The sequence below is a fragment of the Lonchura striata genome, chromosome 10 (assembly GCF_046129695.1).
Source record: "Lonchura striata isolate bLonStr1 chromosome 10, bLonStr1.mat, whole genome shotgun sequence".
Classification (NCBI taxonomy): domain Eukaryota; kingdom Metazoa; phylum Chordata; class Aves; order Passeriformes; family Estrildidae; genus Lonchura; species Lonchura striata.
The window spans coordinates 18,069,764-18,091,583 of record NC_134612.1 but is presented as its reverse complement, the minus strand read 5'-3'; the positions used below and the strand labels follow the sequence as shown (position 1 = coordinate 18,091,583).

Below are 21,820 nucleotides of genomic sequence, written 5' to 3'. Positions count from 1 at the left end.
CTACCCCCATGACCCCATCCCATCCCATCCCATCCCATCCCATCCCATCCCATCCCATCCCATCCCATCCCATCCCATCCCATCCCATCCCATCCCATCCCATCCCATCCCATCCCATCCCATCCCATCCCATCCCATCCCATCCCCCTCCTCAGCCCAAACCACCCCCTCCCCTGCACACCAACCCCTCCAGCACTTGGCTTGTTTAATTCCTTTTAATTTCTCATCCCTTGCTCACAGCAGCTGGGGCCAATTTGCTGCTGCTGTCACCAGAAAGAAATCAAGTTAATGACAAGAAAGACATTATAATTTAGGAGACCCATCAAGCCTCACTGCTGTATTAATGAGGAGAGGGGAGGATATTGCTGCTGCCTGCCCTGCTCTTGTCTCCCACACCTACAGCCCCAAGCCATCCTGGGAGCCAGCTAGCAATGCCAGGCTCAAGCTGACTTTCTTACATTGTGGTTTGTGAGCTCTTCATTCCTCTGGTGTTTTCCAGTGATTTCTGCTCTGGCTAAAGGAAGATCCACATCTCTCTACAGCTCTTCACTTCTCCAAACTTATTCTGGCGTCAGCTCCAAACCTCTCTGCCGGCGCTGATTTCAACAACCTCCTTGCACAGATGGAAAAGCAAATGGTTTGAGCTGGGTTTCACTCCTATTTTTCTGTGGCAATCCCAACCAACAGGCGGTGAGTCCATCTGGCAGGAACCTGAAACACAGCAGCAAGTGCTGTGCTCAAGCATCATCTGCAAGATGAGGGCTGGGTGAGGACTCCTTCAAGCCCTTCCCATGAAAGAAGGGAGATAGATAAGATGCATTTCTACAGATTCAGTTAAGGATGGTTGAATTAGATGTACAGCAGCAAAAAGCCAAAAGAAAGAAAACACAGTAAATGGTAATAATTGGGCTGGAAAGCACCCATTTGCACCCAGTGGGGTGAGGTGAGTGTGACAGTAGAAGCATTTAAAGGTTTTTCTTCCTAGTACAATTTTTGTCTCTGGGCAGATATAGCTGGAAGATATAACAGTTTAACCCTATTCCAAAAGCCAGTGGTTGCAGTAGGAAACCACCTACCCTTGGAGCTGAGATTGGTCTGAAGGGCGAGCATCTCCTATCTTACCTATCTGTGTCTGTGAGCATCTCCTCAGTAGTTGGGAGGAATCCTCTGTGTCTTCTTGCTGTTTCTCCAAGCTCCTGGCCTGCTTCCTCGCCCCAGAAGATCAACATCTCCCCAGCCCAGCAGCTACAGAGTTGAAAAAGTCCTTTGGCTAACACTGGTACAATTTTATTCTGCAGGTGTGTGTTGGGAGAGTCTGGGGTCAGCACTGAGGTATCCTCTGCATTGTCCATTATTTCATCTCCAAGCCTACTAGAAATAGGTTTGGGGATCTTCAGCCCCATTCAGGATGTCCCAAAATTCAGCTTTTCTGTCACAGTGATGATTTTGATCACTGTACTGGAGCCAGGAATTGGGAGAACAATTTAAAACAACAGGAAAGACCAGGCCAAGCAATCTGGTATCCTTTTGATTTAACACCCAGAGGGAGCCAGAGCATCTCCAAGCACAGACACGGTCCCAGCCCAGCACAGTCCTGCTCTGCCAAGGGACTTGCTTCAGCTGTGTCCCCTCCTTGCTGGTGAGGGCAGGTCCTGTCCTGTGCTGCAGCACCAGAGCTGTGAATTCACAGGTCACCCCACAGCAACTGCTTTTGGTGGCTGGGACACTCATGAGTGTGATGTGGCCAGATCCCTTGCTGGCATCTTCAGGAGCTTCTGCTCTAATTTCCCCTCCTCCAAGAGGCTGCTCTGTGCCCCACAAAACCAGGCTTATCCCACAAGAGAAGGATTTAACTTTTTTTCTAGAAAACAGCCAGGCAGGTTGCTGCTGTACCTCTGAACCCCCCTGTTCACTGCCCTTGCTCCAGACTCAGTGGTGGCAGGATCTCCTTTCTGCAGGTCAGAGCAAAGGCAGCAGAGGTAGAAAAATGGGTCCTGATTTTGTGCCCCTTTGGTCTGAGGCACTGGGCAAAAGAGAAATGGCTCAATATGAGTAAGCAAGGTGTGACTGTTCCTGCTTTCTGCACCCTCCAGTCATTTCTGTGCTAAATGCACCCTTCAACACCAAGAGGGTGCAGCTCAGGCTGTGAAGCACTGCAGTAACCCTGCAGTCATGGCAGTGCAAGCACAGCTCTGTGCTCTTTTAGACTCACCAAGGTTTGCCTTTAGCTGCTTTTCCAGCGAAGCTGGTGTCAGGACAGGGACCTGGGGATGCACTTGTCTCCTCTTTCTGTGTTAGAAGTGGGAACAACTCTTGATCCCCCCACACCTGGCCAGTCTTCAGGACCTTTTCAATTTCCCTAGCCTGTATTTTTTGGCCAAAGCTTTGGCAGGAGATGGTTGGTGAGACCAAATTCTATGTTAACCATTGCACTGCTGCAGGCGTTCATGAGAGTCCAGGGCAGCCCTGGACAGAAACTGCCTTTCTTCTCTCTGCACAGGCAGCCTTCACCCATAGTGCGATGGGGCCAAAGAAAACCATTAAAATACAGAAATCTGGCACCATTGTGGCTAGACTTTCCCTTAAATGTCTCATTTTTCTTCTGGACTTTTCTCCCAGTGATATCTCCTTTTGCAAACAGGTTTGCTCCCTCCCAAGCTGTGGCTCATCCACTGGGGATCTTTGATGACCTTCAGGGTCTGGAGGATGCTGGCCCTGCAGCAGGAAGCACTTGGTGTGGGGGAGCTCAGCTTCCCTGGGAGTGATACCTGGAGCCAGGTGAGGATCAGGCACAGGATGAGCCCCAGCACGGCAGCAGGACCAGTTCAGGCACTCCTCAGCCCAAAGGCACAGGGTGATGCCACCTGCACCAATTCCAGCAAGTTTAGGCACGAGGCTGTGAGGCTCCCAGCCCGGAGGGTGCAGGGTTTGGCACCCATAGTGGTGATGATTCATTCTGCTCCTGAAAAAGGGTGCAGAGCAAGCACTGCTCCACAGCACAGCCCCCAGCCTCTGCCCATCGCTGCACATCCCAAAGCCTCAGAGCAAAGGAGTGTGGAGACACAGCAATGTGCTCCCTTACCCTCACAGCATCCTCAGGAAAATGTTTCTTTCCTAATAAACCCACAAACCCCTACTGAGGCTGTTGTACACACAAATGCACCAACATAGGTGTGTATTCTCAGTCTCAGAAAGGCTTTTCTAAGGTAAATGCAGCAGCTTACGCAGTCAGGGCTGCCTTACCTGGGGAGGTGGGACACTGGGAGCATCACTGCTGCTTCTCTCTGGGCTCAGTGCTCCCCTTCAGATATATCCAAAGCACCAGAGGCACCTTCTTCCTCATCCCTGGGCCTGTAATATAGCACCTTCCCTTCTTTCTTTCCAGACTTATTTTTTTTAAGACTCTGTAAAGAAATATACTTAGAGAGGTTCCATTTCAAAGCATGAATCAAATGTTTGGGAGAATTGCAACCTCACGAAGGTAAGTCAAGCTACAAACAGTGCTCAGAGGTTATTTACCCCACTGAGAATGACTGTAAAATCCACTTTTTCCAGGGCGCCTGCCCTCCCAGACAAGGCAGAAGATGCCAACTACTTGTAAATTATATTCATGGACCTTTTATTGGGCAGATGCTGCATTATTGGACTATGGCACAGGGCAGAGAAAATAATGAAGGCAAACGGAGCAGAGCCACCAGAAAAACAAATCAAATAAGGATTTGACAGCATGATCTGTACTTGGATTTGCTCAGAGAAAATTGCAAGTGCTTTTGATTTCCATGCTGGAGGTCAGGAAGGGCTGTGTGGGCTGCCCTTATCCTTGGGCAGGGGGTTGTTGACATGGATTTGAGAGCTTAGGTGGAAATTTTGCCTCTGGTGGATTTTTGGGCCATGTCTGCTGTCCCTGAAATGGCTGCAGGTGGGGTAACCCAGCGTGCCATGGCTGGAGGGACAATGCCTCAATCCTGGGTGTCACAGTGAGCTCATGGGCACTCTGTGCCCCCTTCCCCAGGACCCTGTGACTCTGATCAGATAACCCTGGACCCTCCTTCCTGCCCCAATGGGGTTGGTGGAGAGCCAGGGAAGCCCACCTTGTCTAAAGTCTATATAGACCCCTGACATTTCCTGTTCATGCTCTTTTGCCCCGCTCTCCACATGGACATCACAGAATAAAGAGAGCTGAACCAACATATCTGGGGTAAGAGCCTCTTTTGGAAATCTTTGCCACCTCCTGATATTCCTCCCCTCACAGCCTTGGACCTCTGGGCTAGCCTGATATTCAGGGGGCTGTGCGAGGGGGGGAATGTCACCTGAGGAGGTGGAAAAGAACTCAGCAGAGGATGGTCTTGGAAAGCATTGCTCTCCTTGTGATGCTGCAGGTCCTTCTTTCCTCCATCTTCTATAAATGCCCTTCAGCATTCCCCCTGTCCCCAGGCCATGGGATCCCTGCCATGTGCTGGGCTCTGAGGTCCTGCAGGTGGGAGGCAGGGCAGCCTCCATCCTTCCCTGGGTGAGACCTCCCCTGGGAAGTGCACGGTGGCCACCGGCACAGCAGCTCTGGGGGTTGACTGCTTCTCTCAGCAAGCAAATGGGCTTCTCCAGCTTGGAGCAGTGCTCACTCAGCTCATTTTATGTGCTTAATCCCAGGCAATGTGCAGGCTCTGCCCTGTGCTCCACATCCTGTGCATAATAAATACACTAAAGCAGACGGCTAATTACTGGGAATGTAGAGCCCGGCAGGAGGTCGGCAGACATTCTCGTGCCTTTGCCATGGCTTTTATAAAAGGGTCGTACTGCTCAGATTCATTTTCCTGATCCCATGGCTGACAACATCCTAGAGCTGTGCTGGGGGCAGCACTGATGCTCAGAGCTCAGACTCTCCTCGCCCTGCCATGGCCAGGGGGATTTATTTCTTTGGGGTAGGGGCTGCCTCCTCCTCCATGGTCCTTCTAGCCCTTCCCTGTTCCCCTGCTCCCTGGGATGGGCTCTCACTCCTGCAGGTTGTCACGGCACTAATTCAGCCCCTGAGGTTTTTCACTGTGTTTTCCCATGCCACGTAACTCTCGTGCTCCTCAGGAGCAGCTCGTGCCCCTTCCTTGCCATGATATAAGTGATTGTTCATACATTAGTGTTGGGCTGCTGAACCATAATGTCTTTATAGTCAATAGCATTAAGCATTTAATTACCCAGCAGGATGAATCGATGGGCTTCTTTCTTTGCTCTACAATTAAAATTGAGCAGGAGAGATGCAGTGTAATTTTCAGTGTAATTTTCAGTCTTTAAGCTTCCTCTGCCATTTTGTACACAGGGAGATGAGCTGATGGCTTGTACAGGATGGGAAGAAGAGGACTTTTCCCCAAGAAACCATGTTCTTGCCTCCCTCCCAGGATACAGACATCGTGATCACAGCTTGCCCAGCTAAATGAGACACCACTAGGTCGTTCAGGACTAGGTTTTTCAGGTCTGAGGCACCAACAGCAGGGAAATTATTGCTCCGAGTCTTATTTTTAACTACGGTCATAGGAAGTTTCAAAGCAATGGTTTCATCTCTCATCCTGCAAGTGGGAATTTCTGTGGTGAGAGTTGGTAAGTGAAACAGCCCAGTGTGCTGCTGGGATGAGGCACAAACAGTCTGAGAGTGGTCTGGGCTGGAAAAGCACTTTCAGCTCTTACTTTTGACCTCCTTTTGATGGAGCTTGCTGCAGGGGGGCAGATGGATGGTGAAATCTGTGTGGGCTCCATCTCCCCAGCTCCCAAGCTCTGACCTCTCCCAGGCTCACAGGTGGTCTGTACGCCTTGACACCTGCTCAGGTCACTTCAGCTCTGCAGGCACAGTCAAATGCAAGGAAACCCTTTCCAAAAAGCTCAGCCCACGGCTGGACCATGCAACCATGAGAGCCCTTGGGGTGGCTGCTCCTTCACAGCAACCAGCTGGGACAGGGGCTTTGCAAACTGCATGGATGGACTCAGTGGGCAACTTTAGCTGGGAGAGCACAGGACAAGGAACTCTCAGGGGGAACGATAGAACGCTTCCCACTGAGCTTCAGAAGCCAACCAGCAATTCCCACTGGCACTGATGCCTGTTTCCTAGAGCACTTTTGGCTCTTGCTCTCTGGCAGAGGCTGGGATATGTTATACTGGGGACATGTGTGTGTTTGTGTGTGTGTGGCTCTGCTCTCCCTGGTGTTGAGTCTGTTCTGGTGCTAGAGGTGAGCACACGGGGCAGCCCCAGGTTCACCATGTCCTGCTGCCCACTGCCTTTGCTGAGTGATTGGTGCATGTGGCTCCCAAGCAGGGATAAGCTCACCCCCTCACTCAGATACAAACACAAAAATAAACTGATATCACAGAATCTTCTGAGTCAGAAAGGACCCACAAGGATCATTGAGTTCAATTTTAAGTGAATGGTCCATATGGGGATAAACTGCTGACCTTGTAAGGGGAGTGAAGAGAGACTCCTGCTTTTCCAGTTTGAACTCAACAAAGATTTTTTTTTTTTAATTGAGAAGGGAGAAAAAAAGAAAAATCCTCTGGTTTGGGTTTGTTCCAGGCAGAGCGTCTGCCTTCCACTGGCCTTGTGCCCGGGAGCTGCCATGAAATGGAAATAGCCCAACACAGGCCCAGGAGCAGTAGGAGCTTCCAGCAGGTAAAATGGGAACAAACTGAGACAAAGCCTCAGGTCACTGCTCCGTGGGGCTGTACCAAGGGGAAGATGTGCTGAGCCACAACAATGTGCAGATGTTTTACTTGAATGTCATCCCTGGAGACCCAGTGCTTGTCTGGATTCTATTCCCTATTGCCCCAGCTCTGGGAGATGAATAGGATGCACAAAAATGCCCATGCAAAGAGCAGCTTCCTCCTCTGGGCTGTCTCCACGAAGGTCCTGGAAAGCCTTCCCAAATACTGCAGGGCAATGCAGGAAAATGTGCAGTTGCATGGAACTGTGACATGCTCTGGCTGCTGGCCTGGCATTGCTGAACTGGGATCACCTGTAGCTTTGCTCCAGATTGACTTCCCCTGGGTTATAAAGGATTTGTATGCATTGTTTCAACATGCCTGCCTATTCCCATCTCACTGACTTGTCCACTTGGATTTCCTTTACTCCAGTGGAGAGAGAAGGGTGCTCCCAAGGTCTCCTCTCACCACCCAAATTGCTCCACATCTCCCAATCCTGGTTTTTCTTCTTTATCTCACACCTACTGCAAGTCCTCTTCTGGTCCCACTTTTTTCTCACGCATCCTTTTTTCCAGGGCTGCACTTGTTCTCTTGCTGAGCAGATCCAGAGGAGAGTCCACCTGGCTGGGAGGCTCTGGGTGGCTGTGTGGGCTTGCTGGGGGCTCACAGGCACACCACAAGATCCTGCTGCCAGCTCCAGGCAAGGCGTGTTGGGGAATGGAATTGGCCTGCCACAAGGGAAATCTTAGGGGAATTGGCTCCTTCTGGAAATAAAAATCCCCTTCTTTTCTGCAGTGTACCAGAAATTATCCCTACAAGGAATACTTGGAGGGCATGTGGAGACTAAATTTGCATGTACAAAACTCTCTGTGGGAGTCACCTGTAGGTTTCCTTGTCCATGAACCCCAGGAAATGCTACAGCATCTGCCAGAGTGACAATGGGTATGCCTGTCTCCAGGGTCCCTTGCCAATTCCTGCAGCATCCCTCCTCAAGAAAGGATACTTCTCAGAGAAGAAATCCCATACTCTGCCAGACACTGCTGACTTTCATCCCTGCAGGCTAGTGTGTCTCAAGCTGCCCATTTCAAGGCAGAGGACGTGCACTTGTCTGTGACTACTTGAATTAAGTGCCATTTGTCACAGCAAGCTCTGCACCCACTTCATGCTCATCATCCTTGAGGACTCTCCTCTTGGCACAGACAGGGGGATAATGAAGAAAAAACTTAATTAGACTACCACACAGTCCCATCTAATTTTCTGTCCTGCATTAATCAGGGCCTGGGGAACTGTGCAGTTGGGAAGAGAGAGGACAACCCCTGAGTGCCTGGTGCTGCTGGGTCACCATCCATCAGCTGTGGTACCTGCTGGCATAGGAGCACATGACGGGGTGAGGTGGGCACCAAGAGGAGAAAAGGATTTGCAGCATGGGGTTGTTCAAGAGGTTTTGAGCAGCACCTAGACCTAGGATTAGTAAATTTGCTTTAATAGTGGTTTTTGGTGGGGTTTTATTTGTTTGATTTTTTTTTTCTGCCACCTTTGCCATGCTGTACACATCAGATCACTGCTCAGACCACACAGCAGGTGATGTCAGGTTGAGGTGCTCAGGGACACATTTCATTGCTCTTCTAGCTCGTTTCCCCTTCTCTGAGCACCCACTGGATGTTTGCTGGAGATCCCTGACAATTTTTTTTTGGCAGCAGACGCCTGCACCACCCACAGGTAAAACTTTTCCTCTCCCGAATGCACTTGGTGCTGCTGCTACCCGGCGAGTACCAAATGCGTCCTGGGAGGCACGAAGGAGGCAGGGCGGGATGCGCCGCTCAGGTGCGCCCAGCAGGGTTTGGGGGAGCCGGGACACGCAGCCTTCTGCCACCATCTAGTGGAAACCCGCGGCGGCCACAGCCTGAACGGGGCGTTTGGGAGCGCTCCCTCACTCACCTCAGCTGGGATTCCCCTCGAGCTGGCCACCCAGTTTGCCTGGCTTTTGGGTGGCCGCGTTTGCCTCGCAGCGCAGTTCCCCCCTCCAGGCCCTGGGCAGCCGCAGCCGGGTAGGGAAAAGCACAGGGTGAGCGTCTGCTATGCCAGAAACTGAGAATCCACGGCAAACCCCTCCTGGGGTCTCCACTGAACCAGCTAAATTCCCTTTAACTGTGGAATTATAGCAGCGCTCCCCAGCCACACACATGCTACAACAAGAGACAGCCATAAAATGACCTAAAGTGTATTTACTGCACAAATAGAGCTGTCAAACCTGCTCTTTTGGCCAAATTACCCTTCTCACTGATGCTTCTCTGTGAGACTTCCCTCGGCATTTGAAATTCCTGGAGCTGCCTGCAGAGGAGCTGGGCTGTGCTGAGCCACAGCAGGGACAGCCCTGCAATATGGTGCGTCCCAAGGCTGGCCTTGCTCCACTCCGGCATCATCCTGCCCAGTGCTAGGGCTGAAAAATCCTGGCCACACATGGGATACAGGGAAGAACCCAGCCTAAACACTGGCATCTGCAATGTCCTGGGCCCTTTTTGGCCATAAGAGCAGCTGGCAGGGTTGGGCCATATCCAGACCTGCTCAATGGTGCATGGATAACAGTGCATGGACTGACACAGAACATGGATTAGCACAGAGCATGGATTGATATGGAGCATGGATTGGCACAGAACACGAATTAGCACAGTGCATGGACTGACACAGAGCATGGATTAGCACAGAGCATGGATTGATATGGAGCATGGATTGGCACAGAACATGGATTAGCACAGTGCATGGACTGACACAGAGCATGGATTAGCACAGCCTCATGGCCAGTGCTGGTTCTCACTCCTCTGCACGGGGTGCTGTGCTCCTTCCCCAAACACTGGGCTCTACTGCAGCCTCACAGATACCAGAGGCAAGGACAACCTTCCAACACACTGCTGGGGAATGGGACTGAACACAGGCCATACTGAGAACTCCCCTGCCAGGGTTGGGAACCAAGACTAGCCAGCTGCCAGCCCAGCCCTTTGCAGATCCCACTGCTGGCACTGGTATTGGCCAAATGCAGTGTCCCAGCTGCCAAAACTGCCCCTGGCTAAAGCAACAGTTGTACCTTTATCATGACAAACCAGCAAGGCCAGCCCCAGCACAGGCAGCAGAGCTGTTCAGGCAGTCATGGTACATGATCTTGTTGAACCACATGCGTGGTGAGGAGAGTGCAATCAGCTCTTGCTTCAGACAGTTAAAAATCACTTTCAGGTCTCTCTGTCTTCCATTCCATCACTTTGCATCCCCTTGGGCCACACTTAGTCTTGTGTCACTGCTTTCCCCATGCAGTGACCCCACTTGGGGACAGCTCCTGCAGCACACAGTGGGACATGAGCCAGACATTGCTATTTCACAGGCAGGGTCCAGCTGCCCTACACAAGGGTTTTGCCAGCTGGGATCCCCATCTGCCTGCATGTGTGTGACCAGGACTGGGACACAGGCAGTATCCCACTTTGTTCCAGCTCCTTCCCTCCCCATACTGGCTGATGGTGGCAGGCCCTGCACAGGCTTGGATTACTCCTGGAGAGGCTGATTGATCCCATCACCTCTCAGTGAGCAGCTGCCCTTAGCTCAGCTTGCCTGGAAACTGCCTCTTCTTAACCAGCAGAGAAAGAGGCATAGGACAGCCTAAGAGCTGGGTATATTGCCTCAGCCACAGTGTGGCACTGAACAATCTTGGGGTGCCCCCTCAAAGGCACCAGGGCCATGCAGGATGGCACTCATTGAGAGTCTGCATTTTTATTCCGGGGCTCACTAGGATCTCATGTTCCCCAAGTCAGGTGCTTATCTCAAGTAGGCCATGGATGAGCAAGCTGCTACAGTCACCCATGCTTGAGTCAGGAGCCCCCAGGAGCTGGCTGGATGCCCAGTTTGAAGGGTAGGGGAGGTAAGGCAGTAGGGAAAGCCCAGCAATGGAGGCCACTCTGTGTCAGGTAGTGGCAAGGCAGCACCCAGCCCGGCCAGCAGAGTGACAAGTGAAACAGGGGTACCGGGTCTGCCCTGGGGTCATTTCTACCCTCAATTTACAGCCACCGGGGAAAAATTCCACAGGGAGAAAGGTGGTGTCTTCTTGCAGTGACTGCATTCAAAAGCATCCATCAGGCAAGCACAGGCTTATTTTTTTCTTTCATTTTGGGCCTTTTCTCCCAGCTGAAGGAGTGAAGGCTGGCAGCTGCAGAGTGCAACCACAACCTCGACAGCAGCAGCAGCAGCACACTGACCGGCTCCTACGGAAGCTCCTTCAGCTGCCCACGGGTGCTTTGTGCTTCCCGAGGGTCGGGGAGGGGATGCGGAGCCAGGCAGAAGTGGGTGGCAGAGATAGCGCTGGGGCAGAGACAGCCCCAAAGCGGGAGGCAAAAGCGTGTTCGGGCAGAGCGGCACGCCGAGCTGCCGCCGGGGCGGTCGGGGCCGCCGTGAGCGCCGGGCACGGCGGCGTCTCCCGGAGCCCCGGAGCCCCGGAGCCCCGCCCGGGCCCGGCACGGCGCCGCGGCCGCCACGTGCGGCCCCTGGGCCCGGCCAGGCCGCCCGGCCCCGCGCATGCGCCGCGCCGCCGCCGTCCCGCGGCCTCCCGGGCGGGCGGTGCGTCCCCCCCGCGCTCGGCCCCGCGGCTGTAACGCGCCCTGCGGTTGGCCGATCGCAGAACGCCGGCGATTGGCGCGGCGGCTCGAGGGGCGGGGGCCGCGATTGGCCGGGCGGCGGGGCGCGCGCGGCGATTGGTCGGAGCGGGGGCGGTGGGGGCGGGGCGTGGCGCGGGGCTAGCAAAGGGGGCGGAAGGGGCGCGCGCTCGCTCTTTCGTGTCAGTGCCCGGCCCGGCCGCCCGCGCGTCCCCGCCGCTCCCGCTACTCGCCCGCGGCCCGATCCCCGCCGCGCCGCCGCCCCGCCGGACGCGCCCGCTCCGCTCCCGACACAACTCGGCCGCCGCCCCTGCGCCGCCAGGCACCGCCGCCATCATGGTGAAGATCACCAAGGTGAGGGAGTGGCGGAGCGCAGCCGCCGGGCGGGAAGCGGTCCAACGCCGCCATGATGGGGCGGGAGGGTGCGGATGGCGGCGTATCGGGGAGGAAGCCGGGCCGCCTTCTCGCCGCCGTCCGCTCGGGCCGCGCGGCGGCACCTGGCCTGTTCTCCCGAGCCGTGAAGATGGCGGCGAGGGGAGGGGCCGCGGGCCCGGAGGCAGTGGATTCAAGCCCCAATTGTCCCGCTCTGCTCCGTGCGGCGGCGGCGGGAGGGGAGCGGGCGGCGGGGCGGGGGATCCGCGCGCGTGTGTGCGGGACGCGGGTGGGCCCCGCGTGCGGGCGCGCGCGGGGTGGGGGGGGCGGGGCTACGTCACAGTGCGGCCACGTGGGGCGCGCGGACAGCGAGCACGTGGGGGCGCGCGGAGCTCCCGGGAAGGCCCCGCGCACCGGCGGGCGCGGCCCCGCCACCGCGGGGCGGCCACGTGGTGGGGACAATCGCCCCGCCGGAGCGAGCGGCGCCCGCAAGCGACCCGGGTGAGCACGGCACCTGAACGTGCTGCTCCCGCTCTCTTGCAGACCCCGAAGAATCAGATGAAACAGAAAAAAATGGCTCCTCCCCCGAAAAAGTTCGAGGAAAGTGAAGAAGAGGAGTCCTCTGATCTAGACGAAAGCAGCGGAGAAGAGGTGATTGATCTAGAAAGGGGAGGCAAAAGGACGCACGTGTTACACAGAAGTGTCGTGAGGGTTGTGGGTTACACTGTAACAGGCGTTTAATCAATAGTCGGTGTTTCTCTATAAATTGTGGCTAAAGAATAAAGTGGATTTTGTAAGAATAAAGCATTATGGGGAAAAATAGCTCAGCTACTGTGTTTCCAAGCTTTTGGAAGTGCTTCTGATGTTTTAAAGCCATACTAAAGCTGATAAGCATGTGGGTACCTAATTATTCTAGTAATCAGCAGTGTAACATTTGTCCACGTGTGGTTTATGTGCAAGTGTAAAAATTCCAAGGTATAGAATGCTAATAGACACAATTGGTCTTTGTTCAGGACCAGGGAGTTTAGAGGTGCTTTGATGTTCCATAAGTAGGCTTCTGAAAGCATGAAAAAGCTGTTTTTGACCTTTATTCATCTGAGTGGGCATTTAAGGTAAATTTACAGAACCTGTCAGGTTACTCTGTAGATTTCAGTTGCTGTATGTTTGATAGTGAAGTAATGGTAGGTTAAACAGGCCAGCATGAATCTTACACTAATGTGTCTTTCAGATGATCCCCCAGAAGAAACCACAAAAAGTTGCTGTTACCCCAGCCAAGAAGGCTGCAACTCCTGCAAAAAAAGTTGCTACTCCTGCAAAAAAGGCAGTTACACCTGCAAAGAAGGTTGTGGCTACTCCACAGCCGAAAAAGGCTGTTACTCCAACTCCTAAAAAGGCTGCTGTCCTAACCAAAGGAGCAAAAAATGGAAAGAATGCCAAGAAGCAGGAGAGTGAAGAAGATGATGAAGATGACGAAGATGATGATGAGGAGGATGAAGAAGATTCGGGTAAGTTACTTTTGAAATAGGCATTGACTAAAGCTGGTTCAATCAAGTCATTAAATATGAGTCCCTTTGGAATTGGAAGCATTTGTGTGATTAATACTTGGGGGAGTTCATTGATTAATGAGGGGTTATGAAGGAGAGGTGGGCAATGGGTGAAGTTTGGAGGAGAGCTTGGGCTGCAGCTGCCTTACACACGGCGTGTAAAACATCTCCTAGTTTCTTGATTGCCCTTTCCTGAACTTTTGCGCAAAATTTTGGGAAGCTCTAAGCACTTTTTACCTATACCACTGAACCTTAGTAGTAAAGACTTGTACTGTTGGTGCAGATGAGGAAGAGGAGCCACCAATGCCTGTGAAGCCTGCAGCCAAAAAGCCTGCAGCAGTACCAGCCAAAAAGCCTGCAGCTGTGCCAGCAAAGCAGGATTCTGAGGAGGATGAGGATGAAGAGGATGATGAAGAAGATGATGAAGAAGATGGTATAAGATGTTTATTATTAAACACTTTCAGGGACCTGGGGGAGGGAGGTTACTTAAAGGATAATGGGATTGATGCAGTGTGTGCTCGGCTGGTTTTAGCTGGTTGCTGTTGTCCATGTTGCTGAAAGGATGTTAATTTCCCTTTTGTCAGTAAAACTTCTTACTGTTGGTGAACAGGTTTTGGGGTTTTTTTTAATGCAGTAAAACACAAGGCAGAGAGACAATTTTCCTGGAAACATACAAATTTCAGGAGGCATGAGAAACATCTTGCTTAACAGTATTTTGTTTTCTTAGTTTCAAAATATGCTTAATGTGGAACTGTCTGAATACCGTGCTCATCTTGTTTCAGAGTCTGAAGATGAAGCCATGGACACAGCCCCTGTTCCAGTGAAAAAAGCCACTCCAGCCAAGGCTGCACCAGTGAAAGCCAAGGCAGCAGAATCTGAAGATGAGGAAGATGAGGATGATGATGAGGATGATGATGAAGAGGAGGAGGATGAAGAGGATGCCGAAGAGGAAAGTGAAGATGAAAGTAAGTTTAAGTGGCTTTGAGACTCTTTAATAACAGATATGGTGCCTAAGCAGAAATGTGCTACAGTGGCCTTTTGTACTGAGGAGCAGCTTCTGAGTAACAGGAGAAGATCTTGTGTATGAATAGTGTAAGGATTAATGTTCCTGTATTGATGCAATTCAGGAAAAGTTCTGTATTTTACAGTGTTGTTCTGTTTTCTGGCACAGAACCTGTTGTCAAGGAAGCACCTGGAAAGAGGAAGAAAGAAATGGCCAATAAAAGTGCACCAGAGCCCAAGAAAAAGAAAACAGATGGTAAGTGGTGTGGGATCCTCATATGATGCTTGTTTAATGGATTGTGATTGAATTCTGTTGCATGAGGAGCATAACTGAAGGTCCAGGATGTCAGGGGTGGGGTTTCCCAGCACAAATGATGATTATAAGGGACTTAATACTGAAATATGATGTCACTTTTGAGCAAAACCTGATGTGCTAAAGCTGTGTGGATTCTGGCTCCCAGTTATAAAAGCTGCTTTAAAAAATCCCAGTTTATTATCTTTTCATTTAAAGGGCCCACATCAGCTTTCACTGTATTTGTTGGAAATTTGGTCTCCACCAAAGACTTTGAGGAGCTGAAGACTGGCCTCAGAGAATTCTTTGGGAAGAAGAATATTGAAGTTTTAGATGTCAGAATCGGTGCTACCAGGTGAGTTCATCAGTAGAATTTTGCTGCTCATTTCTTTTATTTGGTACTAATTTTTTCGGGGGGTCCAAATTGTGCTGCTGCTGGTGGTTCCCCTCAAGATGCTGAGATGGTCTCTTGGTAGAGATGAGGGTTTAACTTTGCCTGGAACTTGACCAGCCAGGACCTCTCTGGTGTTAGGTTTCTGTTTGTGGTGTCTGCTGCTAGAGATGGATCAGCTGAGACCTCAAGGATGCTGTTCTTTCAGGCGGTTCGGCTATGTGGACTTCTCATCTGCTGAGGAATTGGATAAAGCTCTCCAGATGAATGGAAAGAAGTTAATGGGTGTGGAGGTCAAACTGGAAAAAGCAAAGAGCAAGGAAACTATAAAAGAAAACAAGAAAGGTACGACACAATTAAGAATTTCTAAAATGCTTACGTACAGATGTACAAGTTCAGACTGGAGCATCTGCTGCACACGTGATCTCAAGAAATGGTGCTTACTGGGAGGGCTGAGGAAGAAATGTGTTTCTTTCTGAAATGTAAGGACCTGGTTTTCGAACTTGATGCCCTTAAGAGAAGTACAGTATTTTCATTTACTTTTGTTACAGTTGCTTTTGTAGCTTCTGAAAATGTGAATGCTTGCCGTTAATTTCTGCTGGATCAACTTGCTAAGTCATACTGAACTGGCATTGTAGATGAGGAGGGATTTTTAGCTGGTAACCTGAAAGTAACTTGTCTTTGCAGAGAGAGATGCCAGAACGCTGTTTCTGAAGAACCTGCCATACCGCATAACTGAGGATGACATCAGGGAGGTGTTTGAAAATGCAGTGGAAGTCCGGATAGTGATGAACAAGGATGGGAACAGCAAAGGGTGTGTAGCTGAGAGAACTGTTTTGTGTTTGCTGTTCTTTTAGCTCTTGGCATATTCTGATAAGCTTACGTGTCGTTTAGCTACCTTAGAGAACCTGCTGCATTAGTTGCCCTACTTTTTGCAGCATTTTTCTTTCACATATTTTCCACCCTCATTCACAAAACTTTGTTGTTTCTGGAAGGAGGTGTTTGCTTACATTCTTTTCTGTGGTGTAGGATGGCCTACGTTGAATTTAAAACAGAAGCTGAGGCAGACAAAGCTCTGGAGGAGAAGCAGGGCACAGAAATTGAGGGTCGTGCTGTGGTCATTGACTTCACTGGTGAAAAGAGCCAGCAAGAAAATCAGAAAGGTACTTTCCATACTGATAACATGCATACAGATGACATTCAGGATTCATTTGCACTTGCTTCAGAAAGTTCCTGAGGGTATGGCAACTCAAAATACTGCAAGAAAATTAAGATACCAGACCTTTTGCCTGACTTGTGCTCTGCATCCTATGCACTTAATGTCTCTACTGCATGTGTCAGACAAGGGGCAACTGGTCTTCATGATTAAAACAGGGTTGGATTTGGCTTTGTGCCTCACCTTGAGGCGAGGAACGGGCAGCAAGTATTCTTACCTCTTGGCACAATCTGGTTACTAGAGGACTAGAGCTGCTCTCTCCTCTTAAAGCCTGCACTTTAACAGCACTGACTTTTCCCCATAGGAGAGTCGAGCACCCTAATTGTCAACAACCTCTCATATGCTGCTACAGAAGAGACTCTCCAAGAAGTGTTTAAGAAAGCGTCTTCCATCAAGGTGCCACAGAACAACCAGGGCAGGCCTAAAGGGTAGGTTGTGCCTTTCACTTGACACCCAGGCTGGCATTGAACTGACTTGCCTCCGGGTATCCCCTGTTCCCAGGCTGACTGGAATCTTCCTCTCCACATAGGTATGCATTTGTAGATTTTGCCACAGCTGAGGATGCCAGAGAAGCACTGAATTCCTTGAACAACACAGAGATTGAAGGCAGAACAATCAGACTGGAATTCAGTTCACCATCATGGCAGAAAGGAAACACAAACACACGAGGAGGAGGAGGATTCAATCGTAAGTGTTTCATGTTAGATCTCCAGCTGTGGCAGGAAGGCACCATCCAGGCAAATCTGGGGCTGCTTAAAAAAAAAACCAAACCAAAAACATCATAAGCAAGTGTGCTGGATATGATGACTGATTATCTGAAATGCTGATGAAACTGTTGTCAAATTCCTCTAGATAGTCAAGTGCTGATCCAGCAGTGTCTGCACTATTAGTTATTATTATTGTTGATAAGGTGCAAGCATCTATTTTTAAAAAGGAAGTTGAGCAAATTTAATTTGGCAGTATCAGGTTGGCTGATGGAAATCCTTTGATGTTAGGCTCTAACTGCAGTCCTGAAAAAGTTTCCATGGACTTCAGGTGCTTAAGCTGTTCCTTGAAAACAACCCCTTTATCCTTCAGAGTTGTTCTGGAAGCTGATAATGCAAGTTGGATGTGATGTTATGAAGCTGAGGGTTTCTTTGCTCAGGCTGAATAACTTCTGTATGTGCTTCCTTTTCACAGAGCAGAGCAAAACATTGTTTGTCAGAGGCCTTTCTGAGGACACCACAGAGGAGACGTTAAGAGAATCATTTGAAGGATCAATAAGCGCCAGAATAGTCACAGACAGAGACACTGGATCATCTAAAGGGTGGGTTAAACATCACCTGGGCTAGGTTCAGGTGCTACAGAGAACCTCGCTTCAGCTGACCTCTGCAATGCAGGGTGTTTCTCACACTCGTAGGTGGTTCTTTGAAACTGGTAAATAGGGGTGGGAGCAGAGAGCACACAGCTTTGGGTCCTCTGGTGGAGGGCAGCACATGCTCGCTTCTCACCTCTTCTCAATGAGCTCCTTCCTGCCAACAAATCTCCATGGCAGCTGATGGATTCGCACGAGAAGAAAATTAACTGTACAGTGCTGGCAAATTCACAGTGGGGCTCCATCGATTGTGATTAGCCACTGCTGTCCTACAAGTAACACATCTGTGGGATGCAGAAGTGCTGGTGTTGGGTTCCAAAAGGAGTTCTGTCAGGAACCTGTAGGTGGTGCTGCAGTTCATGAAATGTGACTGACTGTCGCTCTTGTAACCTGTTCCCTCCCTAGGTTTGGGTTTGTGGACTTCAGCTCTGCAGAAGATGCCAAAGCAGCTAAAGAAGCCATGGAAGATGGAGAGATAGATGGAAACAAAGTGACCCTTGATTTTGCCAAGCCAAAGGGTGACTTTCAGCGTGGCGGTGGATTTGGTGGTCGTGGTGGCAGAGGAGGTGGCCGAGGAGGAAGAGGTGGATTTGGTGGCAGAGGTGGTGGCAGAGGTGGATTTGGAGGTAAGAGGAATAGGTTCAGAGGGGGTGTGCTCCAAAATTAATCCAGAGCCATTCTTGGGGTCATGGTGTAGAGCTACCAGAGACCATTCTGTCCTGTGCTAGGATGGGTCGGGAAGGGCAGTGCTATAGATATACCACTGCAATATATTCATGTGTGTGTGTGTACATATACATAAAATACTATAGTGGTAACTGCTTTTTTGCAATAATTCCCTTTTTAGGTAGAGGAGGTGGCTTCCGAGGAGGCAGAGGAGGAGGTGGAGATCACAAGCCGCAAGGGAAGAAGATCAAGTTTGAATAAACTTCCCCTTTCCTTTCCCTTTTCCTGCTCTCCAAGACTATCTGAAAGGACTCCGGGGGTTTTTATTCTCCTTTGATCTTGGCGGAGCCTTCGGAGGACATTCCAAGAAGCGCAGCAGTACTGTGAGCCACTTGGAAGATAACATTTTCATTTCAAGGAAGAGAGAGCAAGCCATTTTGACTGCTTGCCTGTTCAAATGAACTTCTTAAAACAGAGTGATAGATGTGGGAATTTACCCCTTGTCTGTGAGTTGTCTTGAATTTATAATGTTTTACCCATGTACAAAAAAAATTTTTTTCCTATAAACTTCTGTAGCATTTTTGCTGTAAAAATGCAGAATGTTTTATCATTTGTGCTTTAGCACCCTGTCTTGGACAGATTAAAGGACCTAAACTGGTTCGTGTTACTTCTGTGCCACTAAATTAAGCAGGCTGTGAGAAACAGGCTGTCTGGAGCCTTCCCTCTTTTGGGTTAAGGTCACTGGTATCACAGCAGCAGCTTCTGTCCTGCTCTGCTCCAGCCTGTGTCAGCTCCCAGCAGTGTTATATGTGCTGTGTTAGCAGGAAGTAGGGGAAAAGATTATGGATGGCCAAGGTAAGCTCTGTAACCACAACCTTTTGTGTTGTTTTTTTTTTTAACTGAAGATGGTGTGGTGGTGCTTGCTAGCCAATTGCTTTTCTACTTTCTTTTTAAACAAAGTAAATCAGATCTTGTACTAAGGCACTGCAGTTCAGTTGCTGTCTCCTACAGGTATTTTCTCTTGTGCTTTATTCCACATTGTCTCCTCTTGCCCCCAGGTGTGAAGCAAATACATAAACAGGAGTTTGGGCTAAGTGGCTTCTTGTTTGTAACCAAACTCAGGCCTCCTGCTGTCCTTTCTCACACAAGGTCAGGCACCAACCAGCCTGGAGATGAAGAGCGTCAGTCCTGGCTGGTCCTGTGGCAGTGGTCACTGGCTGGTTTTTCTGGCTGCAGTGGCAGCTGTTGGAGTACATGGTTTTCCCAGACTGATGGGTGCAGGAAACAGGCACAGAAAGTGGGGCCATGTAGCTGAGCCTTCCTGGGCACGGGGTCCCTTAGTGTCATCTGCCCCTGCCCTGCTCAAGGATGGTGCCCTGGCGTTGGCCCGTGCCAGTGCTGTCGGACTGTTCTGCCCTCATGCCCAGCACTGGGACCTTCCCTGCCCTGCCGAGCCTCTGCTCCGTTCTCCCTAGCTTCCTAACATGGAGCCTTGCCAAAGGCCATTCCCCTGTGGCTAGAACTAAACCAGTGGTGTGTGGGGTCGCTTGGGTGGCGAGCTGTGGGCTTTGTGTGCCGTGTGGCATCGCCCCCGGCCCAGGCTCTCCGGGCCCCTCGCCATCGGCCATTTTGGAGCCGCGCGCGCGGCCCGGCGGCAAATGGTCGGGGCGGGCGCGGCCGCCAGGGGGCAGCAGCGGCCGCCAGGGGGCAGCAGCGGCCGCGCGCCGCCTCCCTCCCCTGAGGGGCCGCGGGGGCCCGGCCGGACCCGCGCACGGGGCACACGCGTGACACTGCGGGGTCACACTGGACAGGGAATGGACAGGGTATTCGTGAGGGCATCCGCTGAGCACTTGTGTTTTGTCCATGCGTACGAAATTTTTGGGCCCAGCTGCCGAACACAGTATGGCCTGGTCCCCTTCGCTGACCTCTTTGCTCCGCAGCACCGGGAGTGTCCGAGCTGAGTGGCAGCCCGTGAAACAGCCCCTTGGTGCCCAAATGCCAAGGTCAGACCTAGGGGTTCACCTGTGGCTTTCCTCCTCTTCACCCCAGCCAGGTTTGAACCTCAGCACCAGGGGTTGTGTTACCCCATGGTGCTGCTTTGGCTGTGGAAGTGAGCAAGGTCCTGCTGTGGGGAGGTAACAGGGACAGGAGGTGCCCATCTGCTCAACAAAACCAGTGAGTTTCCAGCCCCGCCAAGGTGGCTTCTGCCACAGAGGTTGACATGAGAAGCTCCTTCCTGCAGGGTACCAGGAGGATCTGAAGTTTAGTTTGAGATTAAGGTGGAGGAGTACATGAAAGAGAGAAAATAGCCACCAGCCTGGTTACCATGTCAGGCTCCACAAGGAAGCTGTGCCAAACTAGAACAGGGCAGCTACAGTCCCCAGATGCCCATTCCAAGGAGTTAGTTTTATCACTGTTGTACACTGCCAGGTTTTGTTCCCAGCAGAAACTCACTAGTAATGACACAAGGTGAAGGCTTGTAGGATTTTTTTTTTTTCTTCTTCTTTTGTCCTTTATTTAGGAACTAGAATAGTCACCAAACTCTACAAGGTTTCTCTGTCCAGGTCCCACCAGGTGAACAACACTGAGAGATGTCTGTATACAGCCCTGGCTCACCATACACATTGCTACAGAGAGCGAGAGCTGACCCTGCATCCAGGATAAATGTACAGTCTAAAGTACTGTACCTGACAAATTATGGAGGTATCAATTTGGAAAGTGTTTCTGAACTCACTCCTGTTGGAAGGAAGGGAAGGTAAAAGGAAAGAGTCAAGTGCTCCCTAAGCCCAGTGGGTACCAAATATGCTGTCAGGATTCTGCCCTGCTGCTCCAGGGACCTGGTGCATTGTACATCCAGTTTCACAGTATTACCACCAGCTGAGCCCTGGGCAGCACTGACTCTTTCTCTTCCTTCTCTTCAAATCTGCATCTCATCTGAGCAGGGGCATTTTAAGAGTGGTGTGGCTTGGCATGTGGGTGCCCTTTTTGACTGGTTTATGTTCTTTTTTAGTTTGTTTTCTAACCTGGGAAATGTACTTGGAGTAAATGAAACAGGCCTGTTTCCAAAACGCATTAAGAAAATAAGAGAAAGGGGAAAAAAAAAAGGCACTGCACAGGGGGACCTTTGAGGTAGTAAAATTTTTTTCCTTTCAATGTCTGGCACCAGAGAAGGAGAGGGAGTAAGGGCATCTGTGCCTGTGTTTCGCTGTGCGTGGTCAGGGCCATGGATGTGGCTGTGTGTGTCCATCCCCTGCAGGGATATCTGGGCATGTCAGCCCTACACACAGGGACATCTGTGTGTGTAGAGCCTGTGCCTGGGAGCACGTGTGTGAACATGTGTGGCTTTGCACATTCCTGTGGCCTTTGCTCATGCCTGCAGTCAGTGGCTGGAGAGCATCCGTGGCCCTTGTGTGGCCACATGTCTCTCTGTTGGGTGGTTTCCACCAAAGCAGCCAGCCCAGGGCTCCCCTTGAGAGCTTGTAGCCCTTGCAGCCCGAAGAAAAAAAGGCCATGTCTTGTGACACCATTCCCTGTCATGCTCCTGCATCTCAGCCTGTAGAATAAATACTGCAACAACCCTGAGGTGTGTGAAACACCAGCTTTCCTTCACTTTGTCCCCTTGGACTCTGCTTCTCATGCCAGAGCAGGACCAATATCTCCAACCTACCCTGGAGCAT

At 51.0% G+C, this 21,820-nt stretch overlaps 1 protein-coding gene and 3 non-coding genes across 5 annotated transcripts; all 4 read left to right on the top strand.

Moving 5' to 3' along the window:
- The first annotated feature begins 11,526 nt into the window (after positions 1–11,526).
- Positions 11,527–19,124, top strand: NCL (nucleolin). Of its 2 annotated transcripts, none has more exons than XM_077785699.1 (15): positions 11,527–11,660; positions 12,222–12,329; positions 12,907–13,183; positions 13,506–13,644; positions 14,006–14,187; positions 14,394–14,480; positions 14,736–14,871; positions 15,116–15,252; positions 15,595–15,721; positions 15,937–16,070; positions 16,428–16,551; positions 16,653–16,810; positions 17,303–17,429; positions 17,883–18,103; positions 18,325–19,124. In XM_077785699.1, exons 1-15 carry the CDS (start codon positions 11,643–11,645, stop codon positions 18,402–18,404), a joined length of 2,055 nt encoding a protein of 684 aa, XP_077641825.1. In that variant the 5' UTR covers positions 11,527–11,642; the 3' UTR covers positions 18,405–19,124. The 2 variants fall into 2 exon arrangements, with proteins under 2 accessions (XP_077641825.1, XP_021400034.2); XM_021544359.3 differs by having other exon boundaries at positions 13,506–13,655; positions 14,005–14,187.
- Positions 14,589–14,658, top strand: LOC116183990 (small nucleolar RNA SNORD82). The gene has a single exon (XR_004148707.1). It is a non-coding gene; the product is annotated as a small nucleolar RNA SNORD82 (small nucleolar RNA).
- LOC116183991 (small nucleolar RNA SNORD20) lies at positions 16,919–16,995 on the top strand. The gene has a single exon (XR_004148708.1). It is a non-coding gene; the product is annotated as a small nucleolar RNA SNORD20 (small nucleolar RNA).
- Positions 17,614–17,754, top strand: LOC116183988 (small nucleolar RNA SNORA75). Its single transcript, XR_004148705.1, has one exon. It is a non-coding gene; the product is annotated as a small nucleolar RNA SNORA75 (small nucleolar RNA).
- Positions 19,125–21,820: the final 2,696 nt, after the last annotated feature.